At 38.8% G+C, this 23,148-nt stretch overlaps 1 protein-coding gene across 2 annotated transcripts in view; it reads left to right on the plus strand.

Moving 5' to 3' along the window:
• CCNY (cyclin Y) overlaps positions 1-23,148 on the plus strand; it is a 127,943-nt gene that overhangs the window by 87,495 nt on the left and 17,300 nt on the right. For both annotated transcript variants that reach the window (XM_087778589.1, XM_087778598.1), the window contains 4 exons: positions 5,475-5,575; positions 9,098-9,133; positions 12,986-13,043; positions 13,144-13,263. In XM_087778589.1, the coding sequence (XP_087634715.1) occupies positions 5,475-5,575; positions 9,098-9,133; positions 12,986-13,043; positions 13,144-13,263 (315 nt within the window). The remainder of the gene's footprint in view (positions 1-5,474; positions 5,576-9,097; positions 9,134-12,985; positions 13,044-13,143; positions 13,264-23,148) is intronic.

Here is a 23,148-nt window from a genome sequence, read left to right on the forward strand (position 1 = left end):
GTTTCTTCTGTGAAAAATGTTGTCAGAACTAAATCGTGTCCTGAAGCATAGAAGATCCCCAAGATAGGAACCTCCCTTTTCTAAGTCAGAAGCAGTCCTGGTATTTTTGCTTGCTGTTGTAATTTGGCTTCATGTGTACTTTTACAAGCCAGTTTTGCCTATTAGCATTTTGGCCAGCCTCTACTGCCTGGAAGCTAATGGGCATGTCTCCACAGACGGGTGCAAGCAGGCCTCAATTTTTCCATGGGGGGAAATACTGTTTAATAGTACCTTGTAAAATCATGTAATAACTTACACTTGGTTTGATGGAAGAAGAGACAGTACTATCATTATTTAGGATAAAAGCTGCAAATTATCTTTTGATGGACAAGTGCAAGAGAACACCAAAAAAGGCTAAAGCTCCTCTGCCAAACTGGAAGCTGACTGGCTGAAGGCCAGCTTTGGTACAAAAGCCGTGTAGCTTCATTAGGGAAGTGTTGCGCCCAAAGGAACAAATCCTGCTGAGCATCAGGGCAGAGTGCCACAAAGTGCCATGAGCTTCCAGGACAGAGCTGGCTGGTACCCCTCCTGGTCAATTCTGAGTGTGAGTTTTGGTCAGTATGCACCCGGCCGTTAGAAGTTTCTACCCAAAAACACCCTGAAATGACTATTTTAAGAAAAGAAATAGTAACACGTCCCCTTTCCCCACAAATTTAAGTTTAATTTCTGAGTGATGCTAAAATGAAGGCTGAGAGAAATTCGTCATTTTGTGTATTCTCATTGTGAATTAGTTAGGAATTTGTTGTGATTCCTTTCATAGCAGGTACATAGAAGCAGCTCTGCAGAGCTTGTATGATTTTGATGGCAAACTAAGCCATTCTATTTCTGATAAGATGTATTTTATGTAAACTTCAAGTAAATCATGTTGTTCAAACATCTTAAAACAAATGTGATTTAGAAAGTTGGAAAGTTTCAGGATGAAGCTGGGAGAAAAATAAAGCAATGATATTTCCTTAGTACTACCTGTGCAAGGGGGAAAAGCTGCTGTTTTTAAGAGCTAGAAACACCTCGTGTTAAATTGAATCTTGATCTCTTAGAACTTGTTCTGTAACACATATAAAAGCTTAGCAAGTTCTAAAGCATTTTTTTTTCTGTTGTTAATCTTTTTCTGTAAAGAAAGAAACTCCACAAAATAGCTATTGTGTATTTGTTGTAACCTACATTGCCAGCATTTCTTAATGAACTTCTTTGGTTGAAATGAGAAAAATAACAACTGCTTCTGCAGTAAAGAGCTACGAATCGTCTCCACCAAAAGAAATCACTAAATGATAGAAAATTGTTCCAGAATTAATCTCAAGAGGTTTTTGAGTCTAGTTTCTTGCCTCAGAGCATCTAAGATATTCCTGATGTGTTTGTTTTGCCTCTTCTTTACAGCTTTCAGTGATGGAGATTCTATCACTGCTCAAGTCACTCAAGCTGTCCCTGCCATTAGAAAAAGGTGACAGTTTGGGATGGGGTTTTTTTGCCATCACCTCCTCTCATACTTTCATGTCCAATCTTAATTTTCCCTGGTTCAATATAAGCCTGCTCTTTCTTATTCCATCCACAATGGTCATGGAGAACAACATTCCCTTCTTCGGAACTCCCTTCAACATGACTGAAGGCCAATATTGTTGCTTTGTTCCTGGAGAAAACCTCTCCAGTCTTTCAGTTTTTCCTTCTAAATCAATTTTTTCAAACCTCTGATTAATCTTGCTGCTCTCTCGTCTTCACTATCTGAAATCAATTCATCTTTCTTGAAATATGGTGGTCAAAACTGGGCATAATATTCCAGATGAGCAGAGTGGAAGGGTGCTCTATCCTGTTTTATACACAATAACTCTATTTATAAATCCTATATGATAATTTCCTTTTTTATAAAAGAGTGAATTTGTTGTCATGTGATCTGCACATCCTTTTGATGACAGCCTTGACAGTTACTTGCCATAGTGTATTTAGGCAGATGGTTCTTCTCTAAGTGTACAGCCTTGCATCTGTACTTAGTGGATTGCAGGGATATATTTTTGTGCAGACCAGCTCCCAGATTTGTCAAGATTGTTCTGGATTGTAACCTTGTTTTCTAATAATTTTTTTTTAGTCCTCCACGAGTTAATGTTAGCTGCAAATGCAGTAAAGAATACCTTGATTCTGTTATCAAAGTTATCGCTCAATATTTTATATTGAGTAGACCAGACCTCTGTGGAATGTCTCTTACTTCAACCTTCCAATTTGAAAGGGATCCATGGGTAACCAGAGTATGGTTTTCCAAGTTGTTTTTACCTACCATGTTTTCCTTGTTCTGCCCTTTGGGAATTTTACATGAGATGAAGTGAGAAGTCTTGCTGAAGTTGGGAAGCATGACGTCTACTGAATCTCAGCTCGGGTACAAAAATATTACTACTGCAAGTTAGAGTACATTTAAAGTGAATCCCACTTCATGTCAATGAGGTGCTTTTAATTTGTAATAGCAGAGATTGCCAAGGCTCCACATGCGTCCTCTACTCACTGTAATGTTTGCATATGAAGATTTACAAAAGGAGCTGTGCCAGTCCTTTCTTTCCCCCATGTCAGCCTTAATGGTGGGACAGAACCTGAGAAGGATCCCATTACTGACAGGGGGTTTGGCTAATTTCTTCAAAGGCTCTATATTCTTTCTCAGCTCTTCTGATTTTTCTTGCTTAGAGCCTCTCTGACTTGTCTAAATGGAAGATTTTTGTGGTCAGACGTGACAATTTTGAAATGTGAAGGCATGAAGCTCTTGTACAGTTTCGGGTGGACTTACTCCATTGAAATGGACACAGAAGGGTTCCTGTACAGGGCAGTGCTGAATACTGAGGTGATGCTCAGTAACCTTTTTGTCCTTTGCAAGGATGGAGAAGGTTCACCTGCAGCATTTTATGGAGGCTCAGAAAAGCCTGTTTGACTGAACTGTGGGACTTGAGGTGTCTTCCAGCTTAGTCAAGCTAGAATAGGAAACTGAGGGTGTTTTCCAGTAATTTGGAAAAGGTAGCAAATCTGTTTCCCAGCATACCATATGGCTGCAATTGGACGTCAGAGTAGAAGCTGGGAATGTTGATCTACCGATAGGTTAGTTACTCACATGGCACAAATGTGTATATATACCCAAGATAGTAGGTTTACGCTTGGCACCATTTTTCAGACTGGGAGAGGTACCTCTTCCTGCCAAGTTGTTATGAACAGAGAGTGAGGCATGAGACACCACATATTTTTCTGAAGTGTGAAAAGTTCTAAGCCTAACGAAGTGTGATGTGGGCTGAAAACCGTGGAGAGTTCTGTGATGATAGTTTCAGAAATAAGGTGCATGGCTCTAATTATTGACATGTATCAAATGTTGGAGTGCTATTTACATAAGAAAATTTAAATCTGATAGTGGTGTTGCTACAGAGTTGTTTTCTGTTTTTTACTCATGCTTGCCTTGAATGAATCCAGTCCATTTATCTTAAATTTTATCTAAACCTTTAAAACATGTTGACACTTCAAATGTAGAGTTAAAACTTTCCATGTGCCTTTTTTTTTTTTTTTTTAAATGATGCTGAAATGTCTGTACCTCTCCCTTTTTTCAACCACTAAACAGTCTCATTTGCAGTTGTTTTTAAGTTGCTTTGCCTTTATCATGCCTTCGGAAGGTACTCAACAGTCTAATCCAGGAATTTGAACTAAGCTGTGGTAGAATAAAAGGTATAAATCATCAGTCCCCTAGTCATTCTGTCTGTATACAGCAATGCTAGTTAGTACATTTTACGGCATTAATGCTTCCAGTGCTTCTAAATTTTCTGTTTGTTGCCTTGCTTAACATGTAATAGCTTGGAAGGTGGATGAATTGTGAGCTTCCAAAGTACTACAAAGTACCTTTCCAAACTCCTGGAGAATTTCTAAGAAGGGATATTATTTTTCATTTTTTCAGTAAACTTTTTCAATTCCAAGAAAAGCAGTTCAGCCTACAAATGTATTGGTCAAGTGTGGGACCTTGATAGAATTTCTTGGTGAACTTTGAAATAATTTCAACATAATGTTTCTACAATTGCAACAGCTTCAGAAAATTATTTTCTTCAATTAATGGAAGACTTTGAATGTTCTTTTGCTCATAGCTGGAAAAAACAGAAGGATGACTCAGATGCACATAGGTTTTACCAGGAGTCTGTCAGTTCTGTATCTAATGAGTGCTGCTAAGAAGTCTGCTGCCTATGGAAAATGAAATCTTAGTGAGATGATGGAGTGCTGGCACTTGAAATAATACCTGTTTTGGAAATAAGGCAGGGGAAGATGTATTGAGGTAGGAGCCTCAGGACCTTAGCCTGTGTACTCAGTTGCCCTGAGCTGCTAAATGTCTGGATTCCACTGAGGGTATTGACATTGGTCTCTCCACTGAAACGCTGGAAACAACATTCATTGTAAGGCAAATTAAAATTGTCATGTGGATGTGCCAAGTGAATTTTAATTCTATTCTGTTGTAAGTTAAACATGTAATTTGACTGGTCTTAACTTTCCTGACGCAGTTTCTTGGTCAAGTTATTCACTTGTGTTGGTAGAATAAGCAAGGATAAAATCAAAGAGCATTAATGACTGTGATACCTATTAGCTGATATGATGAAACTATTCTCTTTAGACTGGTGGACTGCTGGCTGCTCTAAACAGCTGAAGGGGAAGCCCTCTCAACAAAAAATCTTCAGAAATAAGTTGTGTTGTCAAATGTCATTTTGTGGCTGAGCTTTCCAATGTTTTCCTATGGTAGTGCAGAAGTAGGATTGAAATCTGTTGAAAACTTTTTTCTATTAAGAGATATGTTTCTTTTTTATTTGCATATCCACTTTCTCTTACATCCTTCAGTCAATTTTCTTCCTGTCTAATAACAATCTTTTCTTGATGGATTAATTTTTCTGAATTTTCCCTATTAATTTTTAGATATTTTAATAGTTCTACTGTAAAGACCTCTTTCCCCTACTTCATTCTGTTAGGGTTTGTTTGGGGTTTTGTTTGTTTGTTTGGTTGGTTTTTTTTAATTCTCTTTTCTCCAAGCACGGTTTTGTATCTGTTTCTAAATCAGTCTTCATTGTTAACATGATTTCTTTTTTACTCTTCCACTTACTCTTTTGGAATGAGGACAGAAACATAGGTCTTGTTCATCTTTGCTTTCCAAATGTACGTATGTATTTGAGTAATTCTGCACACAAATTTTTGCATGGTTTTTGGGAAGGAGGGGACGGAGGGGAGATTGGGACTTGAAAGCATTAGGCAAGGCTCAGACAGGGATAGCTGTGATTTTTGCACTGGTAATTATTTCTGAACTTTCTGAACTGCTTCAAAACATGATCACATTACTGTGTGCGTCATTGTGAGAGACAAGAGAAATTTGTTTTTTCTAAGTTCTTACATCTCCTCAGAAAAATGCTTTGGTATTACATAATTGCTATTGTTCTTTTGCATGTTTTTCATAGCATCCTCCTGGGCAGCTGAGAAGGAAGTACAGTTCCTGCTCCACTATTTTCCTGGATGACAGCACAGTCAGTCAACCAAACCTCAAGTATACCATCAAATGGTGGGTTTTGTAATTTTTTTTTTCTAGAACCTACATTACATATGTGTATTTATGTATAAATATTTCTGAACCTTTAGTAAGCAAGCTTCAAAGGTTTTAGTTTTTGAAGTAGTAAATTTATTTAATCCAGTCATGCTGCAGAGGCAGTGAATAGGATGAGCAAAGGGTAATACTCTTATTTTAAGTCCCTGCAGAGTCAAACGCCCAATACTGCGTATCGCAACAGAAAGCAGCAATTAAGGATCTCAAATTCCAGCGGCTGAAATCCTTGTGCTTCAGTGTTCAACTGGTTACTTGTTTTGGATGAGTCCTCAAAACTTACTTGGGTACTTGTTTATTCAGAATTTCAGAATTATCTGAAATTGAAGAGCTCTTTTCTGTTCATGAGAAAATGCTCATTTGCTAAGCTTTCCTTCCAGTTTTCTATTTGAAAAGGAAATTAACTGCCTCCAGATTCATTTCCTTATTGAGTACAAGGGCACAGGCAGTTTATTACGCAGCAGTGGGGAGCTTTGTGATGTGCACATGGGCTTACCCTTGGGTGGCGTCTCAGGTGATCATTTCAGGTTTCACTGGTGCCTTTTTTCATTTGGAGAGAAATGAAATTGATATTTATAGAGTATTGTTCTTTACAATTTGTATAGTAAGGGGAAAAAATGAGAGAACAAATGCTCAGGCATTTTATGCTGTTTGTTTATTATGATTGCTGATATACTCTCTTGAGTTGTTTGTACGATGGTTACCTTGGTGTACTCAAATGCAAGCATTTATTAAGACAAAATTTGTGCTACAGAGATACTTACATGAGAGACAAATATAATCAGACTAACATGTCCAATGGAGTTTGTAATGTTGGTGGTCACTAAAACATGTTCTTAATTTTTCTGTTTAAGGAAAAAAGAGGGAATTGGAGAAGGGATTTGCAGTCAGACTGACACCTAATTCCTCATAATCTATTTCTGCCTGAAATATAGTCTTGCTTTTCCTCAAGTTTCTTTAATTAGCAACTTAAAAATAATTCAGATGAACACTGGAAAACGTTTTTTCATTTTGAGGTTTTTTTCCCCTCCTGGAATCTCATACTCTTCTGCTCTAAAATCCTTTGCATGCAGATTTTTGTAAGTGCAGCCTTTTGGGTGGGTTTTGGGTCCCTTTTTGCGTCAGAACTGAGACTGCTCGCGGAAAGAAGAGATGGGTTCAGTTGTCCGCAGCAGCTGAGAAGCGTTTTCAGCGGGCCATGGTGGCCAGCAGCAACCTTGCGAAAGAGGAAAGAGAAAGGCAAGCTGTGGGGGAGCAAGGTGGTGATGTTTGGGAGAAACTTGGGCTGCGTAGCGGGGGGCAGAGCTGTAGGGAGGAGAGGGGACACATCAGGCTGGAAGAGCCAGCGCTGGGTCTGGCTGGGAGGAGTTGTGCAGGGCTGGGGCCAGGCTGCCAGTGTGGGAAGGGTTGGAAGCTGCAAGGGGTCAGAGGGTTTGAAAAGGGGTTATGTGGGGTGAGAAACTGGACTCTGGCACACGAGGCCTCTGGGTGAGGAGTCTTTGCCTCCTCTTCTCTCCTGTCTGGCTGCACATTTAACAGATTTATGGGTGGGGAGATTGCAGGATTATTGCCTTTGTAGTACAACATCATTTCTTGCCACCATCCTGGCAGTCTCTGCAGATAAATGACTGTTGCCTGTAGGTAAATCTATGAGGGATGTAGTTTGGCCAGCTCATTTATTTCTTCTGGGTCACATTATGCACCAGCCTGTTAAAAATATTAGCGCATCTATGGGAGATCTGCAGCATCAGTAGGGTGGCCAGGGTAGGGTGATGGAAAGCTTCATAAGCTTCTTTTCTGCACACTGAGTGCTAGCTGAACCAGCGTATGAAAAGCAGAATGAAACTTGGATCTGAGTTTATCTATTACAGCTCTGAAAGACGTTCAGTTTCTGATAGAGATTTCTAAATAGTAAATATTTTCCTAAATTTAATTTGACATTTTGTTACAAAAGCAACCATATGGGCACCAAGCAGACCTCTGCACATAGATTCTTGCATCAGCTTTCATAAAGTGAACTGGAGCTGCAAGTGTGTTCCTAGGGGCATAATTAAAAATTAAATTTTAGGACTAATTCATTTTGTTGAATAGCTTTCAGTCAAATTAAATTCATTCATAAATGTGGGCTTTTGTGTTCATTGAGAACTGTGTCCTTTAAATGTCCGTGCTACACAGTATCTCTTCATTCCTTAAATATGTATCTATAGAAAAAAATCAAATTTGAAAAGCATTTATGATGTCAAAACTTCTAATGCAGCCAGGTAAAAGCTGTAACGCTCATACAAAGTTAGTAAAATATATTTACTTTCAACTAAGAAAAAATATTTTCTGCTACATGGCTGTTAAAAAAAAAAAAATTAAAATTCTACTAATGGGGTAGCTCCAACATATTGTTTTCCTAGCACTCAGTATGTCTGTTTTCATGTAAGAACTCTGGAATAAAATTACAGAGCAACCAATCGACTCTTTTAAAAGGCCTTTTATGGAAAAGAAAAGGAGGGGAGTTTTACGTCAGTATAAGACATAAGCATCTTACAGTGAATCACTGACAAAACGGATTGTCAACAAATAGAATCGGTGAACTCCCTCCTCCCTTCTCCTTCCCCTGTAGCTTTGCCTGGGTTTTATGGTGCTGGAACAAGTAGGGAGGGATAATAAAGCTTCTTCAATAAAGCTCTTGTCATGGGTAAAGCGTATGTCCTTCGATAAAGCTGGAATCATGAGTTGGAAGCTGGAGAAGAGCCATGAGAAGCCACGTCTTAATTTTCTTCAGTCTCGAATGTGAATGGGATCAGTTAGTTGTATATGTAATTAAAATCTTAGTTTTCTGTGAATATAAGGACACATTTTGTCTTTGCGCAGAACATAAACAGAGGTACTTGGATGTGTGGTCAAGAACATGGGAAATGTATAATGCAGTAAGTTATTCAGGGAGTCATCTTTCCAGAGTTAAAATAAGTAACTTGATGCCATAAAACTGTAGGAGCCTGGTATTTGAGTCTGGTTTGTGAGTAACTACATAGAAAGACAGCCCAAAGTTAATGGATTTAAATATAAAATCATAAGGCAATGGTGATTAAAACATTTCATGTTAGCCTGGCAACATTAGCAAACAATAAAAGACAATGTCCAATGCCTGCATGCCTTATCTTCAACCTTGGAAGTCAGTGGGAGTTTTAGCATTGACTTTAGTGGAGTAGGGCATTAAATGGGCAGTATGTGCAACTTGGTATGTGGAATATGAGGATTTTTGTAAGGTACTTCATCACTAGTGAAAAGGAGGCACTTGGAGTGTGCTGAACAAATATTATAAAATTGTCTATTTACAGCAGTTTTCCTGGTATCTAACAATGAACAGAAGAAAACAGGCTGTTGAGCATACTTTTTATCATGCATTGTGCTAGGTTTTAAATTTGTGTGTTAATATGACAAATAATATAATTTGACAGTCCTGAGATATTAACTCTGTATTTTTCTTTACAGTGTAGCTCTTGCAATATATTACCACATCAAAAACAGGTATGTGAATAATGAAATCTTGTAGTGAAGATATCTTTAATCAAAACAAATTAACTGCTCAGACCCTAAAAATCCATGCTCTGTTTCTTTCACAATGTTTTTGGGTAGTAGTTTTCTTATTTCCCATGTTAGAAATGAGAACATATTCTTTTGTATTTTTTATATATATTATTTTGTTTAGAAAAATAAAAATTAGAGGATTCCGTACTGTAAAAATCTGGAAGTACAGTTCAGCATTGAAAAACTTTGATGATTCAGTGTTCGGTTTTATATGCACTGGGCACTTCTGTATTGTTGCATATGTTGCAATTACATGTAGAGAAATCTGAATAGTGATTTTCGGAGTTAACTGTGTAAATCAATGATCAGTTAATTGGTTTTGAAATAGAAACTGTTAATTATACAGTAAGAGTGACATTGTAAATAGATGTAATTCAAGATGCCTCAGAAACAGAGCAGGTTCTGGCTTATCTCTTCTGGTGTAGTATGTTTTAGATCTCTGCTCAGTGAAGCTGATTGAAATTGCATAGAAAATAAGTTCTCTAAAAAGTAACTTGGTACGTAAATTAGCTTTCTTCATGTTGAATTGCACTTTTGTATCTTAAATTCCCTGTCCTCGTGATATGTCACAGTATCATAAAATAGTATGTCCTGACATTTCTAAGGAGAGATTGTATAAATATTTTAAGTCACTTCTGTGTCCATGGCTTTTCAATGTGTCTTTTCAGAGAACTTGGCTTAGATCTCGATCTAACAAGCCACTTACATGATTTTTCTTCTGGACTGTAAGAAGTCCGACTAGAACAACAGGAATTACTCATAAGTTTAAAGTTAACCGGGTACGTCATTTGGGACCATGTTTCAGGTCACTGGAACCCATCACACTTCTTAAAACAAGGCTAACATCTAAAGAGAAACCTTTAGAAGTGCACAAGGGCAGAAAGGCTCAGGGCTTGATCCCTGCTGAAAGCTCTTAGAAGACTTTCCAAGACGTCAGCGGGCCTTGGACTGAAACATGGCAATATGTAAAGTAAAAGTGGGAGTGAAATCTTTTCACAAACTTTTAATCTCATTTCCCAGGAAATGAGGCGTGAGTGATCATGCTTGGATTACTTGTTTATCCATCTGTGGTTCCCTTTTTCCCCTTACCTCCATCGTCCCTGAGTTAGTTTGGCTAACTAGTCAATTTTTACTATGCTTGACTAAATAATAGAGATATCACAGGTAATCAGACTCTAAAGTTTTGTGGAAATAAGTTACTCTTAAGCACTCTGTTAAGTATGATGCCAGCTGAGTGAAAGGCTCAGGAGAATGGAGCACATTAGGGACTACAAAGGGTGAGAAACTTCAGTAAGAGCTCACGGTCGAGCAAGAGGGATCCAGAGCAAGAGTACACCAGGCTCGCTTCGTGCCGATTGCCACGGAGCCGATTTCTGTCTGTAGTAAAATATGCCCATTCGTGGTCTCACAGGACTTGATGCAAATTTGATCTGCAACTAGTAAACAGGGAGGCTAAACCTTTATAAAATAGAGTCCCATGTCAGTGTCTTGAAAACAAATACATTCTGAATGTTATCTTCTTGGGAATCTTGTTATCTGTCCTTTCGCTTTTGGGATGGAGAGGTGATTTATTCGGGAAGAACTGGTTGCTGCGTCTCCGTCCTGAAGCTGCCCGGGGTGGGGAGGTGCGTTGCCAACGCGCCCTCTGCCGCACTCGGGACAGATGGTCTCGGCAGCGATGCTGGAGCAGGCTCGCGTACATCAATTAGCGACGCTGAAACGACTGTTCTGTCTTCGGTTGTCTCTGATTTAGGAACGGAGGGACAAGGTGATAACAGTGTTCAGTTGTACTTGCTGCTGAAACAGCAATAGCAAAACATATGTTCTGTTTCCTGCCATTCTAGGCGAGAGGAAGTTGTTGACGTATGTGGCAGATTTTGGTTCATTATGGGGGGTGGGGAGTAAGAAACCGCTGTAACTCTTGTATAGACTCAAGGTTGATTTTGACAGAAAACGAGTCAAGCACCTGCTTTGCCAGAGAAGAATTCTTTTCAGACAATATTTATTTGTTCCTTTTCTCCTGCACAGTAGGATTAAAACTAAATTACTTTCTAATATTCCAAACTCTCACCAGTCCCAGTTTTTTGCATATGAAATAGAATATTCCTTCATATGTTTCCCACATTTCATTTGACTGTAACATTTCTATTTATCATTCCTTCTTTTCCCAGTGTCTCCTATCGTTGTTATATTGATTGGCTTTCTGCAGCTTTTGTTGTGCTTAGCCATTCAACAAGTGGTAAAAGACTGCACCTGTCTTGTTTTCGGAGGAATGCATAAGTATTGGTGAATTTGCTACATAAATAAATAAAATAAAATAAACACCAACAAACTAACCGTGAAAAATTCTTAGATTAATTAGTAGATGGTTCATTTTTGAAAGATAACAAAGTGAATTTGTTCTAATGATGAGAAAACCCTATCAACTCATTTTTTGTTTGTTTTTTTTGTTTGTTTGTTTTTGGTTTTTTTTATAATAGATTATTTTGAGGGCAATCAAATGTGCCTTCATAGCATGCAGCAGCTACAGCATGAAGAAATAAAATAGGAAATTCTTTCTGTCTTCTCACTGTGAAGGGCCACAGTTTACTGTAGCACATCAATGGTTCCAGTGAGACTACTTCTGCATTAAGATACACTAGCCTTTTTATGTAGGGGTAAAAGAGTCTGGCCTAAAATCCTTGCTGATTACGAATTTTCTAGTAATTATCTCAATCTGCTTTTTTGTTTAAATTTAGGTACTCCTTAAAAAAAAAAAAAAAAAAAAAAAAAAAGTTCATTTCCAGTGCTAGCAGGCTTTATAGCAGAAAAAATGTCACCTTCAGATGTTGAGGTTCATATGTTAGCTGCTAATAGGTACATTTTGTAGACATGAATCCACTGTAAAACTCGTGTTTGCATGCTCTGAGAGGCATGTGCTGTTGAGTAAAGATAGATAACATATTCAGTGGTTTCTCTTTTAAGAACTCAGTGACCCAAGTACCAGGGATGCTATAAATAAAGGAGGGATTGTAATAAGTAAGTGACATGGATGCATCTGTCCAGAAAGTGTCCAGTTCTGACTGGTACTGTTATACCATTTGCTTTTGTGATTGTTCCTGTTTCTGCTGAGATTACACACAGCAAAAATCTTAAATTGCATTCTGGATGGTAGGCTCATGAAGTTGCATCAACTTTCATGCTGATCTTGAGCAACAGGGATCTGAGAGCAAAATAGCAAATAAAACCAATTAATAGGAATATTATTTTGTCTGAATTTTTTTTGTGTATACTCCTTTTTGCTTTCAGAAATCATTAGTAGAATAGGGTTTTCCAAAGAAATAAAAAGTGAAGTATGTATGTATTAACTAAAGGCTAACTGTAAAAATAGTGCAGCATGTTTGCTAATGTTCATGATGTTGACAATAGAGGAGGAGGAGGAATTAGTTAAAAGAAGAGATTGCAAGGATTAACAGTTAAGGAAAGGAGAATAAGCTGAGCTGATTTTATGATAAGGTTATAGTAGGACCTCTTAGGTTGTGAAAAAGCCTCACAGTACAGAGTGCAAAAGCTGTGTGTCTTTGGCATTGAAAGCTGAGAACTTTAGCATACTTTGTAATATGGATTTCATATTACATTTGAACCTTATGGCAGAATAGATCCAACTTCTATTTGAAAATCGCATTTCTGCAGTGTTCCTGAGCACCCTGCAGCATGAGAAGTATTGGAGTTTTAATGATACACTTGTGTCTATGAGAGCTGCGTGCTGTCGTGTTCAGATAATGACGCTACTTTGGTTTTAATACCTTTTAGGGACACAGACGGAAGAATGCTCTTAGATATTTTTGATGAAAACCTTCATCCCCTTTCGGTAAGTTCATCTGCCTCTTCTTCCCTTTCATGTGAACTGTCTTTCCTTCTGTCTGCTTGGTTTTGTTTCGGTCACCTATTTGGAAGTATTTCTTCCTCAGAAATCCGAAGTGCCACCAGATTATGACAAACATGACCCGGAGCAGAAACAGATTTACCGCTTTGTTCGGACGTTGTTCAGTGCTGCTCAACTGACTGCTGAATGTGCCATTGTCACCCTGGTGAGTGTCTGAGGGATGACATCAACGACCTGACAGACCCAGTTCTGTTCCCAAAGCTTGGGTTTGTATGATTTAATAGATCTAGGTGCTGCCATGGAATTTTTTCTCACCCTGGAGACCAAGGGGATTTCTTGATTGGAAGAGCAACTACAGTTCATTTTCTTTCAGCGAGTAAGTGATGGAAGAAGAGATTGGGTAACATGCGACACAAAAGCCAGGGTTACGTCTTGCCGTTACAGAGTGATAACGTTACAGGCCACCAAGGTGACTAATAGAAAACACAGGGGGCATAAGTGGTCTGAACAGGAGGGAATGTTAAAAGCAGAAAGGCTTCCATTTTGGGGGGTTTGCTGTGTATCGTTGTAGCTCCCAACAGAGACTCAGGAACAGCTGTAGGTAATTTAATAGCACTAATAAGAATTGATGGGCACATGAAGGATTCGGTGAGTGACTGGGACATGTTGGTGATGGCTCTTTTTTACTTGCACTGTACTTGTCTTTCAGGACCACGTCATAGGATTGAACAATTGTACTCAAGGCTGAAGTGTAGCTACTTAAAAATAGCACGACACAAAAGAAGGTTCAGATTTTCAGCTGGTGTGGATCAGCATAGCAATGTGGATTAAAGGAGCTAAAGTGATCTCCACCAGCTGAGAATTTCTTAATTTTCCTGAAATTTTTATCCTGCCAACTCTAATAAGCCTCTTCAGCTTTCAGGCACAATTTTGGCCATGTTCTCAACTCAGATTTTAAAAACACAAAATGTTTTTTACCACTACAACATGTGGTTTCATAACAGCTTTGTTATGCACTTGAGATGGAAGAAGGGGAAATTGGAGAAGGTGGATTTTGAAGCCTAGACCTACTCATTTCCTCTGTTAATCTCTCTCCCTTGGCTTCTAAGATTAGTTGGCAGGCTTTTCTTCTTCAGACAGTCAGAATGAATTGTACTAGCCAGTACAGAACAGGAATATGAGAGAAACAGGGCAAGAAACACCCTGCAGTGCTCCACTCTTACATTTTGAAGTATTACTCTACCTAGATACTTGACCCAGCCATTACTTGTTTTCTGAAACGACATTTTGTGTGTCTCTTTTACATAATTGTACTAAGTTCTTGTCCTTCTTCCTTTTCTTCCTAAGTGTTTTCTGCTGGAAGCAAGATAATGTTGTGTGAATCTGTATGTTCTTGTGTAGTTTAATTAATCTACTGTCAAATACAGTGGAACCTTGTTGTAGTTATCTGTTGTTTGATCTTAGGTTACTTGATCAATGAGGGCACTGTTTAGTAGAAGGGGAGAGGGCTTTTCTTAAATAACAGTATCTTCCTGTTACTGCAATGCATGGAGAGTTCTTCCCCACAAATCTTGTTAACTCAGGCATACATTTCAATATCTTTCACTTGTAACTACATCCTTGCCTCTTCTGGTTCTCATGTGGTTTCCCTGCAAGTAACTCTTTTGGTGTCATCTGTAATGAAGTATAAATGTTTTTAACTCATTAGTTATATCGCAGAGGCAGTTTCCGTAGTTAGTGCTTGAAACCTTAGGTGGCTTGGGTTTTTTTACCCAACACAATGATAACAGATAAACTGTTTTATAGCCTAGTTCTCAACACAGCCATGCAGATGTTTGCGGATAGATTTTGTGCAGGTGATCAGCATTACTGTTCTGCTGTTCTTGCCCATGTTTTCAGCATAACGCCACCTGCCAGACCCCCTCTTTCCAGAAAGCTTCAGAGTTTTTGGATAAGTAGTGTTTTACAAGTATGAATTTCTGCTGCTGCTGTTCTCAGTTTCCTCTGTAATTCTAGATGCCATTTCTTTATCTGTTAGTGTCATCAGGAGGGGCCCCAGAGACAGATCGTATTGTTTCTGAAATGTTCAAATGTGGAAATTAATGTGTTAAAAAGCAATCAACCTTCTCCCCTCCCCACACTCCTGAAATCTTAATAGTGTTGGTACTGCTGTTTATGAACCTTCCAAGTGCTTTCAATTTTGATATCCTGTCTGGAGAAGAAGAGGACAGCATTCCCTGCTGGAGCTCATGTTTTGCCACAGTCTGGCCGTCCGTCGGAGAGCAATCTGATAGCCCTGTCTGCCACTTGTTCCTCCTGGGAGGGCTGCCAGAAGGCAGGACGTATATCTGTGAGGATCACAATACATTTTGAACAAGATGCTACAACTATTATCTTTCTTTCACTCACTCTAATTATTTTTAAACAGTCCTAACCACCCCTTTTTACTGCCCAGATTATTAACATCGTGTAAGGTGTGTAGTTGAATGCACTCGCTGTTTGTCTTTTTACGTGCCGTTAGCCAGGTAGAAGCAGCAGTTACAATTGGTTATATAGCAGTCTGTATGTTCAGCACAGGAGCTGAGTAAATGTGAAACTCCAGACTGTTAGATAAACTAGTCTCCAGCAAAAAGCCAGCATTGTGTTGCTTCAAGCACTTAATTAAAATATTTCAATTAAAGCCTCCACTATTACAGCAAACCCAATTTATAATTAAAGAAAAAAATTAATTTTCACACAGCCTCCAGAGCTGCCAAGAGACTTCCCATACTGAGAGGTGAAAAATTAAAATCTCAGGTTGAAACAATTAAATGCTAATTCACATTATGTATTTATAAAATAATACCATAAGAATAAAATTAGTTTTAAAAATTGTGTTGCTGATAAAGTCTTGCAAATAATGGTTTTCGTCCCAGTGAACAGCTGAACTATACTCTGTGACCTGACTTTGTGAGAAAAATAACACATGTGCTTCTCTCTTGACCCGGAGTATTCCCACCCTTGCTAAAACTGAGAAATGCCTGTCTCGTCTTCACCGTCTCCTCAAGTGCAGAGGTGGCAAGTTGCACTTCTGTTAATCTACTAATTGGATAGCGAATAAAAATTGAACAGGAGCGTTATCCATAGCAACAGGAAAACAATACAGTGTTTGCATGTCATAAGAATTAAATATTTATGCTTTGTTCTTTTGTTCTGTAAAAACAATCCTATTAACTAGACCTGAAGAGGAGAATGGTCCAAGTTTTCTGCTTTGCCTTGGCATGACTTTCTGAGTTTCTTTGCAAATAAGCCAAATCTAAGGCTCCTAATATTCTTCCATGTCTGCAGTAGTTTCAGAGAGGATACATTTTGCATTTGCAAATAGGCAAATATGCTAGGTCTATATGCTTTAGACAGATCAGATACAGTGATATATAAATACATACAATATGTGAGCTGAATTATTTCTGTGAAGTTCAGAGGAGCGTGCTTTTGAAATATGTTACAAAGTTCATACTGTGACTGAGAGGATTTGATATTGGTAAACTTGAAATTTGAAGTCCATAAGAATAAATTCACCTTTTGAAAAATAGGGATTTAATTAATCCAGCAAGATATTCCTGAGTTCTTATTGTATTCTTCAGTCACATTTTCAGCAACTAGCTGTAGAAAGAAGATTGTTGAACTGTGTGAAAATTATAGTATTTGAGGAGAATTATGTTTTCTGTATGTTTGGAGGAAAGGAAAAAGCTTTTAATTGATTTCCTTTCACTGGGATATTTTTATTTGTAAATGCTGGTAAAATACTTTTTTTTTTTTCATATTACAGTTGAAGTATCAAAAATCTGATACTTGTTTAAAAGAAAACAGAAATGCCAAAAAAAGTGATCAGAGTCCATAGAGACACTTGATCTGCAGCAGAGGTCCTTTTCAGCTGGCCCAGTATAACTACCGATCCTTATGCAGCTAATGGAAGATGCAGGTTTCTCCGAAGACCTCAGAGTACAATGCAAAGTACTGTTTATTGCCTGATTTGACGCTGTCACTCCATCAAGTGACCAGAAGGGATCGCGAGTGTGGTTGGGTGAGCAAGGCAAAGCACTGAAGCTAGGTTCCACCTTGTGTAAGAAACCCATGAGAAGAATTGTGTGTATCCAGTATTGTTGGTGTCCAGCTTTGTCCTGGGCTTCAGGCATTCCCTGGGAGGTGGCCAGAGCCCACCGCTTTGCCACATCTGAAGAAGGTCTCCCAGGCGCAGAGAGAAGGTCTCTCTCTACCTGTGCTGTGGATCCTGAGCCCCTTGGCAGCTGGCCATGTGTCAGGGTATGCTCTGGAAAAGGGCAAGAGGAACAGGGGCTTCGTACCTGTGCTCCAGGCACTGGTGGGAGCAGAAGACTCAGATTCTGGTCCCTGGTTTCAGGGCTATTCTCATCTTTTGACTACAGTCTTAACATACAACACATGAATGATTATCAGTTAATACTTACATGTCTCTTAGTCAAGTCTTGCTTTATGCCTGCCGGAATATACACTTCATAAAAAGAGAACGTTCAAGCTGGGGGTTGGGAGGGAATTTTTTTAAATGCCCAAGAGAAGAGGACATTCAGTGAAAGAATGGGCGTCTGTTTCCTGATGCATGTCTAAGGGCTTCTGTGTGGGCCAGGAATGAATAGTGATCCCAGTTTTAGACTGGAAAGTCGATGTTGCCTAATAGTTTGAGTGCGTTTTGCAGGTATTACAGGTCTTTGTCTTAAAATGAGTAAATTAGGGGGCAAACCTGGAGACGTGACTTTTCTCGCAATTCCATTAGTGCTTCCTGTCAATATCTACAATGGTACTTTGCAGTTGTTCACATGTTCAGAGTTTTGTGACTGCGTTTGTTGTTCTTTTTCAGCATTTGGTCTCAAAAATAAAAATTGGATGAATTTGCAAGGACCATGATGATGTGATGTCCTTTTCCACCAACTGTATGGCACCAGACCTTTGTGGAACATTGTAAATGCCCAGCTGGGCAATTGCAAAGCACAGTTATTTCTGGAGAGTCGTGGTAGGGAACTGGCTGATTGCTTAGAACAGAGCATATGGCAATTTAGTGATTAAATTAGAGCCATAATTTAGCTATATGGGACCCACTACCAATTATAATTTTTTCCATACAAGTATCTTTTTTTGTTTCAAGGCATTGTGACACACTGAAGTTTTCTCATTAAAGAGAGAGGACTGTGTATTTCTTTGTGATGCGTTGGGATGGAAACTGTCTTCATTAGTTATTCTGTGCTCCTGCAACTTATAATGCAGGTTACCTAGTGAGTTCATATGGAGTTTAAATAGGAGAGGGAGGGAGTGAGGTTTTTGCAAATACATGTTCATTTGATTGTGGTAATTAAAATACCAAAAACATCGTCTCCTTTCTGTCAGTGTAAATCAAGTGAGAAATAATTAAAGCCACTAGAGTTTTATTGGTAAAATAGAGGTAGAATGTGACATAAAGCAATATAAAAATAGCATGAGAAAAGATAATGCTTTGCTCTTGCCACTGCCTCGAAATTCAGAATTATTCTAGTAATGTCAGTGACATTCCTTCGTGATTGCCCATTTCTTTAGTGTGCGGAGACTCCCACTCAGCCTCCTCGGAGGCAATGCACAGCTCCTGACCTCTCCACGTTGCACCGCAGGGAGCTCTAGTCCTGCAGACAGATATAATCACAGAATCATTTAGTTTGGAGGGGACCTCTGGAGGCCACGTCTGGTCTGGCCTGTGCTCAGAGCATGACCAGCTGGATCAGGCTGATCAGGGTCTGACCAGTTGAGTTCTCAATTTCTCCAAGGATGGAAATTTCATAACATCCATAGAAAACCTGCTCCATTGTTTTAGGGAAACCTAAAAAAAAGTATTACGGTATTTTGGGTGCTTAGACTGCAACTCCAGTGTGATAAGAGGTATCAGTGGGATATTGGAGGTTAATGTTGAATAGCTTCAAAATGAAGTAAAAAAGAGAAACAAAGCTTTTAGAAGAACCCTATAGTAAGAATTTAATAAAATTTGAGTGTTCCTTTGGATTAGGAAATACTGAAATGAAATGATTTGACACTTTCATGTTTGATATATATCCTCCTGAAAGGGGGAAAAAAGTAGGAATAAACCTCGTCCAGTATTTTAACTTTTCTTTCTACTTAAGAATATTATATAATATACAAAGTATGTTATCATGTCCTCTGAGATGGAAAAAATGAGATGCTGTTTCGCACTAATTAAAACTGAACCCTTCAGTGCTATCTTTAGTTTTCAATTTCTTCAAATGGATTTATGTTCTGTTGATTGGGATGTTGTGTAACCAATTCTCTGCTGTCCAGGATCATGGGGAGCCAGACATCCTAGATAACTGGGGCAACACTGGATGCTGTGGTTCCTATCAGACACTCAGGAAGTCCAGGATGGATTCACCCAGCTGCAATAATCACCCCCTCAGCAGCAGCCCTGCTGGAGCAGCATTGCTGGAGCTTGGATGCTGGTGCCCATCTGGTTAGCCTCGTGCTGTGTTACAGTTCTGTGTCTGGGTAAAAAAAAGCCCCCTAGGACCAGTGGTGATAATGGATGGCTAAATGCCTCACCACCATGCTATTGCAAGTCCAAGTCCTGGGAGTTAAGATCAGAGGCATCCAAACTAGCTCAGCATGGAGTCATTTTGGGTCTGGCAGATTTATGAGCTCTATTTATTTGTGCTGAAACAAATCAGTTCTGTACCTCTGCTGGACTTGAAATGGCTTTGGAAGCCATTTAACTACATTCCTGTGGTGCTGCATCTAAGCTAATGAACCTCTCCAGAGTTCACTGAACTCAAAGCCAATTTGGGATTATCTATACCCACAGAGTGGTAATTTTATGTAATTAATAGAATTAAATTCTTTTTAATTCAGATAAATGAATTAGCAGCAAAGACAAATCACCCAATTGGTTTCACTTCTGATTAAGTAATAATTTGCTGATATTCCAAGTGTAAAGGTCAATCATTGCAAAATCTTGGTGTGAGTCTGTGGGAAGAGATGGAAAATACTAATCCAGTAGTGCTCTTCTGAAATCTTAACTCTGTGAAGTGTATCTTCTGAAGTGGGCTCAAATTACTAAAATGTCTCCAATGGGCTGCAAGTGTTGTCCATCAAAGCTTGTTAGACTGACACATAAAGACTGATGTATAAAACCATATGGTTCATTCCCAGACATAGTAGACTAATAATGGAGGCATCAGACTCCAAGCTATTGAGTTTGTAAGTAAAAATGTATTGATGCACCAAAGTCCATTGACATTTTCCAGATCAGAACTGCATTTTCATTTCAGCTAGGAACTGAATTATGTTACAAATCAGTTTTGAAGATTGTAGTATTGTTGGTATTAACACTGAGTTACACTTGTTTGCAAGCTGGGAAAAATTCAGAATGGTATGTTGTTTGACTGGAGCCACTGACAGCTTCTGCTAATGTAACATCAGTAACTTTAATCTTTTACTTAAATAGTCTTGCTCTCATTCTGTAAAAATCTATAAAGATACAGTCACAGAACTAAGTGGGTAATGATACGTGTGATAAAGATGGCTCTTGGAAGCTATTAAAGTGTTGGAGGAGAACTAGGTGTTGAATTAAGGCAGAATAAATCTGTTGCCTTTTTGGAATTGAACTTTTGAATATTTAGGAGAGAAACGCTCAGAAGTTTGGCCACAAAAGCTTACTTTCAGAAGAGGCACTGCAAAGGATGAATTAAATAGAAGAAAAGTGACGTTAGTATAGCAGCTTCAGTTTGTTTTAAGCTTTAGTTCCATCCGTAAGCATGGATCCAGCTATTAAAAATGAGTGGAGGCAAATCATGGCATTTATTTTAACTTATGTCTTCTGGATACTAAAGGCTTATTTTATCTCTTATTAGTTCTGGATCTATAAAGGAACACCTGCTGAAATAATCCAGAGGAAATGAGGTTTTCAGACTTTTGTTTAAAAAACAACCCCCAAACCAGTGTTTCTCACATTTTCTTCTGCATTTTTTGGTCTCTTGACATCTAAGTAAATTTCTTCCAGTGTTCTGAGATGCGAGTTACAATATTCTTTTCTACAGTGAGCTTTTAAAATTCAGCTTTATTATATGACTTCAGAACAGCTAGTCCTAAAGAAAATGTAGAAAGTTTTGCTTTTGAAAATGAAGCCAGTGAAATTCATTACAACACATGAATATACTGAACCGCATAGTACACAGAGAATCTCAAGTCTGTTCAATACAAAAACTATATTTAAGAAAATGACCCCTGTGTTTATGTTTAAGACACTATTCAATGTGTAGACATAATTGCATACAAATGGCATTTTCGTATGTCACATTTACCATTACAAGGTCAATGTTTGCAGTGATTTTTTTTTTTTTTTTTTTTTTAAATGAGGTGGAGAATGCCTGCCTGCATGTGGGAAGACTCACTTGCTTTTGCCAGCAAAAGCAGGTGGTGTTCTCCCACCAGCAACAAGTTTGTTTGGGATGAGTAGCGTAGTGACTAACCATCCACCAGCCTTCCTCTTCAAGCGGGCTGGGAGCCACCTGGCCCTTCTCCAAAAGTCTGCACTGATTCAGCACATCTTTGCAGCAGCCAGGAGCGTCTCCTTCGGCAGTGCAGACTGCCGAGTGCGTGGCAGGCTCTACCTCTCCTTTCTACTCTGATGTCCCATCAAAGTCAAAGTCTTGGTGCTTGGGCTGTTACCATGGCCTGGGCCTAGTATATTGAAATGCTCTGAGGTGAAAACAGTCAGGAATAATGAACTTTCTCACATTTGCTTAGCAGACAGACACACACTTGTTTGTATGTATACTGCTGTTAGGAGGATGCTCTACGTCAGTAGGGCGAGAGCTCAAGTATGTACCAGCCTTTCTTCTGCCTAAATTTCACTATCTATCTGCAGAGTCACCTGGGTCTCTCCAAACTAGAGATAGAGAGAGCTAGAATGAAGACTGCGTATAACTGAGCTTGACTGAAAGTTGAAGAACTACACTAATTGACAGCATAGGTGTATCTTTGGGAGACAAGTCCTAGATTACAGTGAATTCCTACATTAGCTGAGGACCTTGATGAACTTTTACAAATGTTTGCTGCAAGAAGTCTTGTTCTTTTTCTGTTTTCTCTTACTTGAACACATACACTTAAAACTCAAGACTGAGTCAGGGAGGCCACAGCAAATGAACACAACAAAATGGTCTCTTAGGGCATTTTCAAGAAAGGAGCCAGAGGCCTAAGCACCTTTCTCCTGGTGAGGTATTTATCATCTTCAGCTTTATCAGACAATGATACAGAGCCTCACTCCAGCAAACAGTATGTCTGGGGTTAAGCCCAAGTCATCACCAAGGACTTGATCGATTATTCATATCCCTCAACATGCTATTGGAAGATGCTCAAATGTGGTAATGACAGTACTCTAAGAATAGTGTCTTATCGAGATCCTATTTAATTTTTAGAGCTGATTGCTCAAGTATGTGCTGGTGGGAAGGTAGCAGCAAGTTTACACTCCCTTTTTACTTAGGTGTAAGTTCATCTGTTACGAATTCTTCTTTATGTCTTTCCTTGCAATATCATTCTTATCTGTTGTTATCAGTTTACTTTTTCTTCTCTGAGTGCCTTTGAGTTTGAGCCCACAACAAAATCCTTACTTGGTTACTTGGGGTTTTTTTCTTTTTTCTTCTTTTTTTTTATTTTTTCTCTCTCTTTTCTAAGCTAGAGCTGTATGTAAGAAAGAATAGTATTTTCTGATTTTTGTATGCCTTGTCTATCTATAGATGTGGAGTAGTGATTCAAAATCTACAAAAACTGCATATGGGAAGTGGAAATTTAAGAGGTTTGCTTTAACAGTAAAGGGTCAAATTCAGCACTGAAGCAAATTAAGTTCATTTCCCAATTTAAGAGTGGCATGATATTATGGCTTCCGTACGCTTTCTGCTTATGAAGCTCCCTGCGTTAGCACAGTGTATTGCTTTGAAGAAGTCTTCTGCTTCCCGGGGCAATTCCAGGGAATACTGTTTGTTCATAATTCAAGGAGCAGTTTTGCTTGCTTGCTAAGCTGAACGAGTTCGTTTGTGTAATGTAG

This window comes from Nipponia nippon, unplaced genomic scaffold, assembly GCF_047370975.1.
Source record: "Nipponia nippon isolate SJK-2023a ecotype South Korea unplaced genomic scaffold, ASM4737097v1 scaffold_1, whole genome shotgun sequence".
Taxonomy (NCBI): domain Eukaryota; kingdom Metazoa; phylum Chordata; class Aves; order Pelecaniformes; family Threskiornithidae; genus Nipponia; species Nipponia nippon.